At 51.0% G+C, this 14,260-nt stretch overlaps 1 protein-coding gene across 2 annotated transcripts in view; it reads right to left on the reverse strand.

Moving 5' to 3' along the window:
* The window catches only part of CLTCL1 (clathrin heavy chain like 1), a 103,150-nt gene that overhangs the window by 1,945 nt on the left and 86,945 nt on the right, over positions 1-14,260 (reverse strand). For both annotated transcript variants that reach the window (XM_030336529.1, XM_030336530.1), the window contains exons 24-30: positions 12,943-13,050; positions 10,075-10,242; positions 9,849-9,998; positions 6,289-6,420; positions 5,811-5,921; positions 5,372-5,542; positions 2,471-2,692 (exon numbers count right to left, since the gene is read on the reverse strand). In XM_030336529.1, the coding sequence (XP_030192389.1) occupies positions 2,471-2,692; positions 5,372-5,542; positions 5,811-5,921; positions 6,289-6,420; positions 9,849-9,998; positions 10,075-10,242; positions 12,943-13,050 (1,062 nt within the window). The remainder of the gene's footprint in view (positions 1-2,470; positions 2,693-5,371; positions 5,543-5,810; positions 5,922-6,288; positions 6,421-9,848; positions 9,999-10,074; positions 10,243-12,942; positions 13,051-14,260) is intronic.

A 14,260-nucleotide genomic window follows, 5' to 3' on the forward strand; every position in this document is an offset into this window, starting at 1 on the left:
CTCAAGGCTTCACAAGGGGCTGTCCTACGTGGTACCCACAGGCTGCAGCAGACACATGGATGGAGAGGGAACAGAGCAAAGTGGTGCCAGGGACCTGAGGAGCAAACAGCACTATGCGAGTGGGGGCAACAGCAACTGTGTGTCTGGGACCCCCCTAAACAAGCACTCAAGTCAGAAAGAAGAAAAAATTATGTGCCCTGTGTACACTCAGGCCTGGGAGAGATCAGGCTAGGCACCAGAACCCTAACAGAACAGCCCTGTCACTGGCCCTGTGCGCTCCCTTTCCCTCCCTTTCCCTCCTTGGGACCAGAGCTGAGGTGAGGAAGGAACAAGACAGTGCAATGGACTTGCAATCTATACTCTCTGCCTTCAGTTGGCTGACACTCAGGCTGAGGTCTAAGCTAGGCCTGTACCCTCCACTGGGAGAGCCAGGGGGTTTGGGCATGTGAGTTTTTCTCAGACGGATGGCCCTCAAGCTTCCCAAATGAATCAAGAGGCCCTGGGTGAAGTTCTCCAGTCAGGAAGGGGTGTGGTCTTCTTGTCTGGGCCCTTCCACCTCCGAGCAGTCTAGTCTGTTGGGCCCCAGCCCAGATCCCAGAGCTGCCTAAGAAACCCATATTGAGCCCATCCTATCCCCAACATGATAGGCACCAAGCCTGGTGCTGGTTGAGAGGCATGTGGGGCAGCAGTGAGACCAAGCGCCACAGTAGCTCTTGCCTTCTTCAAGGACTAGGGGATATGTCTGGGGACCCTGGGCCAGGGAGCAGGTCCTTCCAGCAGGAAGGCAGCTTTAGACCAAATACACTGTCCCATTCTGAATTAGCTATGCAGTCACAGTGTTGACCAAGGTGACACGGTTGCCAGGATGACCTCCATCACTACAGAGAGGGAGTGTGTTCCCCCCAAGTCCTTGGGGCTCCCTGGAGGTCCCAAGCCCTGCAGCAATGAAGGTCTGAGTGGCACGAGTTCCTCTTGTGTTAACTCATGGGCCTTGACTCTAGGAAGAGACTCAAGCCATATGCATCCTTCTTTATTCTGGAGCACAGCAGACAAACTGCTTCCAGGTTAAGACAACTTCTGGATGGGAAAAGCAGAAACCATGCAGCACTTTCTGAAGACAAGCTCCAACACAGCACAGACACTTCCTTTAAGGAGCTGCCATCCACTGTAGTTGAGGAATGAGGGACTCTTGTAAATCCAACCAGTCTATGTCCCCTAGTAGCCTGAAGATGGTCAGCACATGGTCAGCACTATCTCTCCCCATCCCCTGAAGAGTCCTGGGAGACCTCCCACTCAGATGTGCTGTGTAAATGGGACTAGGACACACTCTGGCATTCCCTCCTCCAGCAGCAGGGAGATGGCCTTGCACCCCTTGACAGGGGCTGGGCAGCTCCCAGGAGGCTCTGCAGGTGGCAGAGTAAGCCCTTATAGGCCAAAGCTGGCAGCCAGACCCCACCACCACCCCACACCTGTGCTTCTTGTTTCTTCCATAAACCCCACACTAACTCCTAGAGGCCACTCCCCTCCCTCACACTACTGAAAGAGGCCCTAGCCTAGTGGCTTCTTGGCATCGTGGGGTGTCCTTGTGGCTAGAAGAAGGATAGGTGTATGGCTGGATGGGCCAGTAGGTGCTGCTGAGTGTCAGCTTTTCTGCAGCCTTAGAAACAAACCAGATTAGGTGACAAGGGTCTCTGGACAGTGCCTCAGCTAGGTCCCAGACAAGGACCTAGGGCTTCAACACACAGGGAGAGTTAAAATCAGATACTCTCATCTTGTTAAACAGCTCATCAACCTGCAAAGAAAGCCAGAGTGGGCCACCAAGGCCACCAACTGACATCTAGAGTGGCAGAAGCAACAAAGTAAGACATGAATATGGCCTCAGGACCAGGGAGACGTGGGTATGAGCCCATGTCTTCATCTATCAGCTTTGGATCCGAACCCACATCTGCAGTCATAGAGGGGATGACTACCTACCTGTCAAGGTGTTAACATTCCTACTAAGTGCTTGGCAAAAGGGGGGTTACCACGACAGGTCTGCCAATGAATGCACCCCAAACTCCACTGGAGGCGTGCTGAGAGGTAAACAGACCACACAGAGCCCACGGACCGTGTGCTGGAGCTCTGCCAGCTGGTGCCTCACTGTTCTCACCCCACAGAGCCCTGGTCTGTGGGCGAACACACCCACTGTGTGCCCTGGCAGTGTGCGGGAGACCTGATGCAAGTCCCCTGTGGGGAGGGGCTCAGTTCTACCCAGAGCCCCCAAGGTGATTTTCTAGAAGAGGTTAATATTAGGCACAAAACACTCAACTGTGAAGGCACGAGGCATCTCTCAAAGGTGGACAGGGCTGGTTGGACAACCTGGACTGGTCCCCCAGAGGCCACGGGCCATCAGAGGACCTCTATAGACCTGAGCTAGAGTCATAGCTGTGCCACATGGTGGCAAGGGAGCCACAGCAGAGCCCACACTTACTTTGCTAAGGTACTCTCTCATCACCTGGATGAAGTAGGGCATGGCCAGGTCAACGAGGTTGTGTCTCCAGGCCAGCTCCAGCACCACATCCGGAGGAAGCAGGTCGTAGCAGGTGAAGAGAGAGGCCGCGAAGCACTCCCGCTTGCCCTCTTCTAGGAACCACTGCAGCAACTTCTCGGCCAGCTCGGCATCTCTAGACTCTGCAGCATGCTGCATGGCATCCTGCAACCAAGGCAGACGCACAGCTCAGGTCCACTCTGCCTTGTGCTACCTGAGGCACTTTCTGAGTTGGTAGGACACGGAATGGTGCCAGGCCCCACAAAGGACATCCTCGCCTGCAGAGGGGTCCCTGTGCCTCGGCTGCCCTCTGGTAGGCTGGAGTACCAGCTCCAGGAGAGCCATGGAGGGCACCAAGTGTACTCCTGGCAGCAGACTCTCACAGACCTGCCGAAATACCAAGAGGGAGGTGGCACACACGGGCGCAGGTGCCCTGGGAGACAGGCTCTGGCCTTGCAGCCCTACTGGCATGCAGAGGGGGTGCATGGGGTTGCCCATTGAAAGGGGATGGTAACAGAGCTAGCAAGGCTTCCAGTAAAGGCCGGGGTTATTATGCTTGGGTCAACAACCAGCGCTACCCTTCTGGACTCAACATGCAGCAGCTACAAGGGATAAAGCCAGTGCTCAAGAAATAGCGATTTTCCCTTTCTTCCTGACATAAAAAAAGTACCTTCAAAAGTCCTTAATCGCTTTCACATTTGCAGATTTGTCTAAAACATAAAGAATCATACCGCCTAGTGATAGCCATCAGTAAATTAGTAATTTCTATTTTCGAGCCACAATGGTGAGAAATCAATGACCTAAACTCTGCCAGTGCATGCGTTAGCTCTCTACCTCATCCCCATTCCTCAACCTCCTTCCCAAACCACTGGCAGCACTTGCCAGGGCTCTGCTCCAGGTCCTTGCCCTGCCCTTCACTGTCCCTAGCCTGTGACTATACCTCTGCAGAGTGTTCTTCACTCATGGGCATGAGGGCCCCCTAACCCTCACTTTCCCATGTCCTGACATGTTCCCTCATGCCCCTCTAGTCTTGCGGCTCCTCAACAGTCCCAGCCTCCCACATGCAGTTACTCTGCCAGCTCCTCAGGTAGAGTGCACACTCTCCAAGGTGGCTGCCCTGATGGCTGAGTGACCACTGGGCTTTTACACCCAACCTCTGCAATCTGGAAAGCATGCTTATTGTCTTACAGCTGTCCTAGAAGCCAGCACCGGCCACTCACTAACCCCCCAGGTGGCACACTGTGAACCACCCATCCTCCCAGGACTTCCATGCAGGGTGGGCTCTGCTGCCAAGGCATGGCTGACACTTGTGTGTAGGGTCGGGGCCTGTGCATCATAGGCTCTGTAGCACCACCTTGGCCTCCACCTACTAGATGTAGTACCACACCCTCACATGTGACAACCAATCCCCTGGGGGTCAGAGTCACCCTTGCTGAGAACAAGGGTATTGGAATGTATGCCAACATTTTTCTGCCTGTGGCTTTGTCCTTGTGGATTCTCTTCGTGGCACACGTTGCTCGGAGTGGGACTGGTTTGGAAGAGGACAAATGCCCTTTTAGCAGTTCTCACACACTGCTCACTTGCTCATTGTCCGATTGATAGGGGTCATGCACTCAAGATGCTGGCGTGCACACTGGCAGGTTGGGGCAGCTGGGACCCCCTACCTGGGGGCAGCTTCCCTCTGGTGTGTTGGAGCCCTGCTGCCACCTCCCAGAGTCAGCGTCTGAGTACCCTGATGAGCTGTCTGTGAGCTCCCTCTGCAGGGTCCTGTAAGCACCCCACGAAGGACCACGAGCACTGTCACGAAAAGTGAAGAGATGTTACCTAACAGTCCCAAACTGGAGGTAACAACTTGGGATGAAGCCTGACATGCCCCTGATGTCCAGAGTTCTCTGGCCTCAGCCCATGTGCTATGAGAGAGAGATGCATGCCCACATCCTAGGAAGGTACTCAGGGATGCCAAGGACAGTTCTGGGATTAACACCTTTAGGTGAAGCTCGTGGCCTTGAGAAAAGGCTTCCCAGGGGAAACAGCACATGGAACCCTTGGAAATCAGCTTAGCCGCACAGCACATTACAACAATGGCCCTCTTGTGCAACTGCACTTTACCCCACTGGGGAGATGTTGAGGTCAGGTGGAACGAAGGTAATGCCTTCAAGGGCCTGGGATCTCTCCAAGCAGCCCACCCTGGCTTTCAGATGCCCAGATCCAGATCCAGACCTGAGGATGGTACTTAGCCACTGCTTAAGGGCAGACACAAGTATTTTGAATTTGATTTTCACTTTGGTGTTTTTGTTCCCCACATATGGATTGATCAAAAACAAAATAGGTGCCAAGTGAATGCTGCCACACTGTTTGGGACAAAGAAACTCACAAACAACTGCCAGGAAAGATTCAACTCCATGGGAGCTATTCTTTTGATCCAAATACCATTTTAAAAAAATGTTATTTATTTTTAGAGACAGTGAGCAAGAGAGAGCACATGTGCATCCGTATACACAAGCAGTGGAGGGGTACAGAGAGAGGGATGAGAGAATTCCAAGCAGGCTCTGCGCTGACACAGGGCTCGAACTCAAGAACCATGAAATCATGACCTGAGCCAAAACCAAGAGATGGAAGCTTAACCAGTGGAGCCACCTGGGCGCTCCTTAATCCAAATAACTTTAAAGAAGCTCTATATTAATGACAGATAAGGATCCTTAGTCTGTGTTCTAAAAACACTTCCTCCTTAACATAATCCTCCCTGTCGCCCCACAAATGTCTCCTGGTAGGGGGCTGTGACCATATCACACCCCCCAAAACATCAGGAAGCACGCAGGGTGGGGAGGTCATTGGGACACCAACCTTGTAGAGATGGTCCTTCTTGCAGAGCTCCACGCTCTGGGCCCACCGGTTGTTGCCCTTGTATAGATAAGCTGCAATGCGCCTGAACTCAATCAGCTGGTGCTTCTCCAACCTCTGTGCCAGGGCAATGTTGTCAAAGTTGTCGTAGGCATCGATAGATGCCCTCAAACCCTAGAAAGATGTGGCCTTTCCGTGGGTGAGGGACATAGTGGAACAGGCAACCAGGAATTACTCACTGGCCTCAGCAAGGCCCCTCCCCATCCATCCGTGGGGCCTATGGGGCCCACAACCCTTCCTCTGCAAGGTCAGCCCTCTGAGAAGAGGGCTGGTACAGACAAGGGCTCTCTAGTCCCCGAGTGCCCAACACTAGCTGCATGGGTCCCTGAGGCACAGGAGGAGCTGCAACTTCCCTCTGATAGAACACACACCCCACACCCACCTGGTAATCCTCCTCTTCTGTCAGTAGGTGGTTGAGGGCCTCATTCACACTCTTGTTGTTGTGGCTCTGGACTGACCGCAGGTAAGGCTTCACTAGGGGCAACTGGCCTGCCTGACGAGTCAGGAGAATGGTTAGGGCACTTGGGTAAGTCATCAGGGCACTAAGCTTGGGGCCCCAAGGCACACTGATGGACCAGCGTGTACAGCTCAGTTCCAGGTCTCCTGGACACCTACAACTGGCATGCTCTACACACACTAACACATGAAGAGCTGCCTGGGTTACTGAGTAAATGTCAATTTCATTTATGAACATTTTGGCTGAAATACAAAGCTACATCTGAAACCTAAAAGCAGTTTGATACATTTAATATTTACATTTGCTGGGGACTGATTTAAAAAATTGATTATTAAGGTACTATCATTCACATGACCTTGGCCCAACACACCCTTCTCTGGCCCTGGGATGCTGGCTGACTCACCTTTGAAAAGAAGCCAACAGTCCGGGTATGGTCCAGCCGGGGTGCAAGCACAAGCAACAGGTCATTTATGAGCAGAGGTTTGTAATCCAAATAGAACTGCAGGGCTTTATAGTAGAGCTCCACATTAGCAACCTGCAGGTCAGGGAAGAGCTGAGGGTCAGCCCATGTCAATCCCCAGGTTGCCCCACTCACCTAAGATGCCATACAATCCACCAGAACTTCTGGTTTTTGCCCAGGTGCACTTTATTAGTGAGGCTGGACTGCCCCTTTTAAGACCAAATGTGCCCCTTTTCCCATCTCTGTGACATTTTTCTCCTCAGCACTTGCATCCCAATGACCTAAGAGGCTGGCCTTTGTTTCCTGATTCATTGCAGTATCTGACGTGGGGTTGATGCTCAGCTAGTATCTGATGAGTGAATGCATGAGGGGTAACAAGCCAGGATAAACCCAAACACCAAAACATGGTTTTATCCAAGCAAGATTCCCCCAGTCCTCCCTGGGAAGCTCAGGCTGAGCAGCAGCAAATCCTGTTATGTTTCCACTGCTCTCAGACAAGACACCACGATGTTCAGACCAGGTACCCTGGTAGGCAGAGGAGGGCTGAGTCTCTCCAGGCTGACCCTGTGCCCCCAGGAAGGCCACCCTTCCAGGCTTGCTGATTGTAGGGCCTTGTGTTCAGAGGAGAGCAAGGGGACTCCTGCCTCCAGAAGGACTGTGCCAGGTTAGTGGTGATGAGCATGTCCAAAGGAACATACAAAGGTGCAGGGGTACACACAGGGCATGGCAACACTAGAGCCATACTGGGTGGAGGGGGTGGGCGCATGGGAGCTCTCTAGCAATACCAGGTCCAGGTGAGCTAGCAGCAATGTGGGCCCGTGACATCTGCAGACCAAATGGTGGAGGAAGATGACTGTCCATAGCTCTGCCCATTACTGGTACTCTTGCTGGTTACTGACTTTACCCTCCTCTCCCCTCCCTAACTTAGATGTGCCCCTCAGAGCAGAGCAGTCACTGTCACCACAGATTCTGACCTAGAATGGCCTCAGGGTCCCTGGTGCTGCCCTTGTGGGTGCAAAGGAGAGCAGTGCCCCCCACCCCCTCCCCTGGGCATACTGCATCAGAGCTCTCGAACTGCTAATCTTCCGGCCAGGCCCTTTTACTCAGTGGTATCTGGACCCGATCAATGGTCGCCAGCCAGACTAAATGTCTAATAAGCAGAAAGGACCGTGGGGACATAAGGTGGGGTGGATGGGCAAGGGCACACTGGATAACTTTCCTTGACTTTTGATCAAGACCTTGCAGCCTTCATTAAAGCATGACCAGAGTGTCCCATATCGTTCTGGTTGGATGGCTTAAGACAGAGCACAATTGGCCATGCTCTTCCCCCACTGCAGTGACTGTGAAGCTGGACAAGAGCCGGCCCCACCCCTCTGGGTGTGGATCAATGGACATGTGTTGTGTTGGACCGAGCTGCTGATCTGGAGGCATCTGGCACCCTCTAAAGAATCCACTGCTCCCATCTAGGGCACTGGCATCTGCACAGCACCCTCCTGTGGAGCCATGTACCAGGATGAGAGCACCAACACAGCCATACCCACTTGTGCAGTTGGTAAGGATGGCTACTACTACCCAAGGCCTAGGGACAGAGCATTATTCCTATTTTGAAGAAAAGAAAACTGAGGCTCAAGGGTGACCAGCTAGGGTGCGCTGGTTCCTGACACTGCGCTACCTGTGAGAGGCACCTGCTGTTGGCTGGGCACTTGCCACTGAACACTTGGCAGGCAGGAAACATGTCCATTTTATGGATGGAGTCACCGAGGTTGATAGTGATGACACCAGCTCAAAATAACAGAGATAGCAAATGGCTGAGCTGGGATGTAACCCTGGTCTATGTCACCCCTGCTTGGCCCTCCACCACTCAGTCCTGTGGCCAGGCTATTCTAAAGCTCTCCTGTTGTGTACCCACAGTACCAACAATGTCCTCTCTGGCAGGCCACCATGCCTGCTGGTGTCCTCCACCTCCTTTCTCTCCTCCACATGTTGAGCTCATAGGAGTCTCCCACATGGCAGACAGGCAGAAGCACTGGTGTTGTACTAAGAACAGAACTCAGCTGTCACCTGCATGAACACTGTTTTCCCACAAGACACAGTCTCGTCCATGAGCATGTGACCTGGGACCCAAGACGCCATGCTGACCTCCATCTCTCTTTAGGAATCTGCTGATCCTGACCACCATCAGGGTAGATTGCACTTGGGTCATGGGCCACATCAGCTGCCTGGACAACTCCAACGCTCCAGACACCACTAAGAAACAAAAAGCACTGCCACCTCAACCATGACACATCATCAACTTTAAAATGCACCCTGATAGCATTCAAGTTAATGTGAGAAAAGCACACCTAGAACTGATCAGGTATGTGTTTTCCAGCATGTTATTCATGTGTGCTAGGGCCTTCTCTTCTATTAGCCTGCCCTTCCATTAGCAACCTGCAGACCCTGTACAGGGTAGGATGTGTGTCAAATGGCCAGTGATCTCACTGATTATGCTGAATAGCACTGATGTGTGTGACCTCAGATGCTAAGACCTGGATAGGTACCCCACCTGTCACCCACACCTCCACTCAGCAGTCATATGTGGAACAGAAGACAGATGGCCCTCTGATCCAGATGTAAGGAGCCGTGCCCCCACCTTGGGAGCAACACGACAGAGACATGGTCAGAATGCTATCTTTCACTGACAGCAAACGGGAGACCTGTGGGCAAGTTATTCATGAAAAGCCACTGGAACAAAATAAGAACACTCAAAGCAAAAGACCCAGAGACTGATGACAGAAAGCTTCACCTCCTAGGCTTCTAATATACACACAGAGCTCACAAAGAAGGAGAGGCTTGGAGGCAAGGCCCACTCTGATCCCAGAAACAAAACAGCAGAGGCCCGCTTGGTGCACGTCCCCAGACCTGACCTCTTCCAACAGTATCTGGCAGCTAGTGAAATAGCTTGGCAAGCACCCTGGTTTAGCATGACTAGACTATGGGAGGATAGAGGCTCCTAGGAAGAGTGGGGACCCAGAGGCCAGTAGATCTGGGCTCATGACTCCACCTCTGTCAGGAGCCTGTGTTCTCTGGAGCTGGAAGTTTTGGAGGGGGAGATATAAAGAAAAAATATGTCATAAGGTAGAAAATATGAAACAATATGATAGGAAATGATATAGACCGGGTCTGGAGGTGGGAGTCCCTCCAGAGGGCAGAAGGAAGAGCAAATGCCAGGGTCTGGCTGTCCAGGACCCTGTGTGAGAGCAGGGTGGGGAGAATGGTCCTGGACCTCACCCCCTGCTTGTTGCCTAGCTGTGGGGCCCTAGGCCAGTCACTACCCACCCTAAGCATCTGTTCCCTGTTCCCTTTGTGCAGATGGAATCACCACCACCTGCACAGAGGGCAGTGAGACTCTGACAAGATGATGGCAACATGCCCTGAGGCACACACACTGGCATTTGGCCCACCCGCCCCCAGGACAGGCTGGGCAACAGCAGGCAGGAGCTGATGCTTGGGCACTCTCTTACCTTGGCAATGACATCCTTGAATTGCCCTTCCCTCCAGGCATCAGTAGGGTGATTGATCATGGTAAGGACGGCATTATCATACTCTTCGTACTTGTCATAGAGGAACACCAGCTCTGCCCAGAGGTGCGCCTGCTCTGCAGCTCTCAGCACCTGCAGGGACAGCCATGGGTTGGGCTTGTGCCACACATGCACATGGCAGCTAGAACCCCGAGGATGGCTAGATTACCTTTGGGATGTTGACTCGGGACCAGAAGAGCTCCAGGTGCTCTGGCATCTTCTGAGGCTTGAATTTGGAGTAGAGGATGGCCAGTTCTGTGAACATGCCCATGTGGGCCCGCTCCAGGCCCAGGGCTGCCTCCAGCAGGGAGATCAGTTCCTCAAAGTAGCCCCGATCCTGACAGACCAACAGATGTGCTTGGGGTAGGGGTAAATGCACCTGGGGTGGCCAGCCTTGCTCCCTCTCAGTTATACACTCTGGTTCCAGCCTGCCAACATGCCTGAGCTCAGTCTGACTGGTTCCCATCACATTAATGCCGGAAAACCTCAAGGGTCATCCCCAGAGGGCTATTTCACACCCTCCTCACTCCTGTCTTCACTCTGTGGATAACCTTGTTCCTGCTTCACTGAGAAATGGAAGCCATCAGAAGCAAAAGCCTATGTTGACCCTATTAGCATCTGCACCTGTTTGTGTTCCTGCTTAGGATCCAGCCAGCCTGGAACCCAGGCCCCAGATCCTGCCACCTACTGGGGCTGCTGGGCCAGCAATGGTCTTCTTTTCTCTTGGCATCAGCTTCTCCCTCCACAGCTTGCCTTTAGCAAACATCCTGCTAATTCTACCATCCAGAAATAATCTTTTTTAACCCCATGGTCCCTACCAGTGCCATCCCATTTTTCTACTCCCTTTTGTAGCAAGTTCCTCAGCAGGACCCTGTCTGGCTAACTGTCCCTCCCTCCTGTGCACAGTTACTCAGATGCCTTGTTCTCTGGAGCTTCTTCTTACTTTATCCCAACCCATGCTGGAGGGCCCTGGACTCGCTTTCTGCTCTTCTTTATCTGCTATCACCCCTCATGACCTCACTTAGTTGTGTGTCTTTATGTCCCATCTGTGTGTCCTATTTCATTTCTCTAGCTGGGTTTCTTCTCTAAATACCAGGCCCTGTTTCCATCTCCCACCTCTGGCACCTCTATATGAACATCCAATTGGCAGTTCAAACTTGGTATGTCCAAAACTTAATCCGTCCTTCCCTTCCACCAGCCTCTGCCTTTAGTCTTCCCCATGTCCACTGGTGAGAACTCTATCTCTAGTTGTTCAGGCCTGAAACAAATGGAGTCATCCTGGACTTTTCTCTCTCACCCACACACAATCCACTAACATATCAATTTGGCTGCACACTTAAAACACCCCCCAAACCTGATCGCCTGAGCACTTCTAACCCCACATCACCTGCCCCAGTGTTCTCCCGGCTGCCACCTGCCCCCTCCCCCTTTCTCCCTGCCCCAGGAAAAGTCTATTCTCAACATGCAAGCCAGAATGGCCCCTTACCTTCAGGTCCTATGTCCTGCTGTGAGTCCTCCATGATGATCTGTGTCCTCCAGGGCCCTTCCTCAAATACCTGGCACATTCCTGCCTCTGGACTCTGCCCTGGCTGCTGACCCTTCCACTCAAATATCCCCATGACCAGACCCCTCAATTTCTCCAGGTCTCTGTTCAGTTTTGGCCTCTCAGTTAGTATGACCTTGACGGCCCCTTCATGAAGCTCTACCCAGGCACTCCACTGTCGCTGTTACTCATCATTTCCAAACATGACGTTTGTTGCCTGTCAACCTCACTGAATGTAAATTCAACTGAATGTGGGTTTTTCTGTTATGTACACTGATACCATTATCTAGAATAATGCCCAGCACATGGCAGGTACTCCACCATTTGCTGAACAAATGAAGTATTCTGTAAGCCACCAAACTGCTTTATTACTTTCTCTGTTTATAGTTTTACTTCTCTAACTTCTGTGGAATAGGAAAGCATATGTCACTAAGAAGTCATCAAGCTTAGCTTGGCATTTTATTTTATTTTATTTCTTATTTTTTTTAAGTTTATTTATTTTTGAGACAGAGAGAGACAGAGCATGAATGGGGGAGGGGCAGAGAGAGTGGGAGACACAGAATCGGAAGCAGGCTCCAGGCTCCGAGTCATTAGCCCAGAGCCCGACGCGGGGCTCGAACTCACGGACTGCGAGATCGTGACCTGAGCTGAAGTCGGACGCTTAACCGACTGAGCCACCCAGGCGCCCCTAGCTTGGCATTTTAGACTCCAGTGGTACCCACGCTCACAAGCTCACAGGCCCCTTGAACCCTGTGACTCACTAAGTTCCCTCCAGTCCTTATTGTCCACTCAGTGAGAGAGGCTGGGGCTTGAGTTCCATGGGAACAGTACTGCTGAGCAAAATCAAACCTTTAGTCTGCTATGCTGACCCCACCAGGTATGACCACACAGTTCCAGGACTCCCATAAGCAGAGGCCCAGGCCCCAAACACACTGATGTGTGTCAACCACTTGACAGTGAAACTTAACTATGACACTGACACGGACAGCTTCCACCCTTCAAAGTTCTCCTGGGGTTCCCTCCCCTGGACTGTCACATGTCCTCTGTCTCTATGGCACCTGATAATCATACCCTCTGTGGGCCACACACTCTGGGCGACTGGGGTATAGGCTGTGGCTCTGCCATGACTGGGTCACAGTGTTCCCAGCAAGTTACCCAATGGTTATCCACATGTGCAAGCCACTGTCTGGGCTTCTGAAGGTCCAAGGACACAAGAGAAGGGGGTGTACTCCTTTTGTGTTAAAACTCCATTTGTGTTAAAAACACAAATACCAGCCAGCAGTGAGGTCCAAGAGATCTAACATACCAATGTGATTTATGGACAGCATATGGATTTATGTCTAGCACATGAAAAGGCTTTCCCATAGAGACAGTGCTTCGTATGCCTACCCATGGATGTGATAAGGGAATGAGTGTCTCTTTATTTGGAGCATTTAAGTCTCACTAATCATCTCCACTGCCAGTAGAGATCACTTCTGGCCAGAGACTAATTACCTGGTAATAGCGTATCAGTTCCTCCAGCTCATCTGCGTGAATGACAATGTGAAGACCACACAGTTGTGCAAGGCGGAACTCCTGCCCATCCACGCATGCAAAGCATACCTATGGGAAGGAAGGCCAGACAGCATGAGTGTTCCCAAGACAGGGCACAGTGCCACAACAGCTGGCTTCCAGGGATGCAACTACAAATGAAGAAATAGCAGCAAACAGGGTTTTTAAAGTTAGATTCTGAGTAAGTACATAACTGAAAGGTGAGCTGTGTGAGACTGGGAGGAACAATAATGACATTTCTAATCTGCAGGCCAAGGGGGTGTTTGAGACCAGAGAGAAGAGGGATCATGAATTACTTCTATACCCTGAGATGTGGAGGTCTCTCTGGGTGACAGGGAAGCAAAGCTGGAATTTCAGGTTTGGGACTTGAAAACAGTTTTACAAAGCTCAAGAATAACTGTCAATGGAGCACAGTAGATCTGAGTACTGTTTATACAGGAGGAGCTTTCATAAATATTTTTTACACTGAACTTTTGTTTTAGGCATTCTGCAGTATGGGCACTTAATGACAACAAGCTCTGAGAAGTGGAAGAACCTCTTGGGCTTCTGCTCAAAAGGACTCAGAAAGGGCCGTTAAGCTGCTCTTCTTTCAAGGCCTAAAGAGAGACCTCATACCTATAGGCAGAGCTGGCAGAAACCCAGAAAAAAAAAAACAAAACACATAACCCAGCAAAAACTGGTCATTACCCTGAGACACCATTGTTACTCACTATTTTTCTTGTTATATAGCAACCACCAGATCTCTCTCTCACATACTCACAGAATGGAATTACACTTGACATTCTACTTACTACACATTTCTCACAGAATACTTGAAACCTCCTCTTCTGTAACCTCCTGTTCATTTTGGTAGCATTGCAATATGTACACTATTTAGCCATGCCCTTGATATTGGACATTTAGGTGGGTTTTAATCTTTTATTAAATAATACTTCAGAGATTCATTGAAGCTAAATCTTTTGCACTTCTCTTTACAAACATTTTTCTACTCTCAGAGGATTCTGATATCATCAGAGAGCTCGCTATAAGACAACATGCCCTACCAATTTACTACAAGAGACCAAAATGCCAACTTACATTGATTATACCACTAATAAGGTCATACGATTTTAAAAAATATTTTAAATTATGATATGACTTCTCATACTGATAATTCCATGCTATTAAGACAACTTCTGGGAGATGATTGGTCGAACACAGGGTTCTCTAGGGCCTTTGCCTCAACCACAAATGCTAGCTTATGAGGGTCTCTGAGCCTTCC

The sequence above is a fragment of the Lynx canadensis genome, chromosome D3 (assembly GCF_007474595.2).
Source record: "Lynx canadensis isolate LIC74 chromosome D3, mLynCan4.pri.v2, whole genome shotgun sequence".
Classification (NCBI taxonomy): Eukaryota; Metazoa; Chordata; class Mammalia; order Carnivora; family Felidae; genus Lynx; species Lynx canadensis.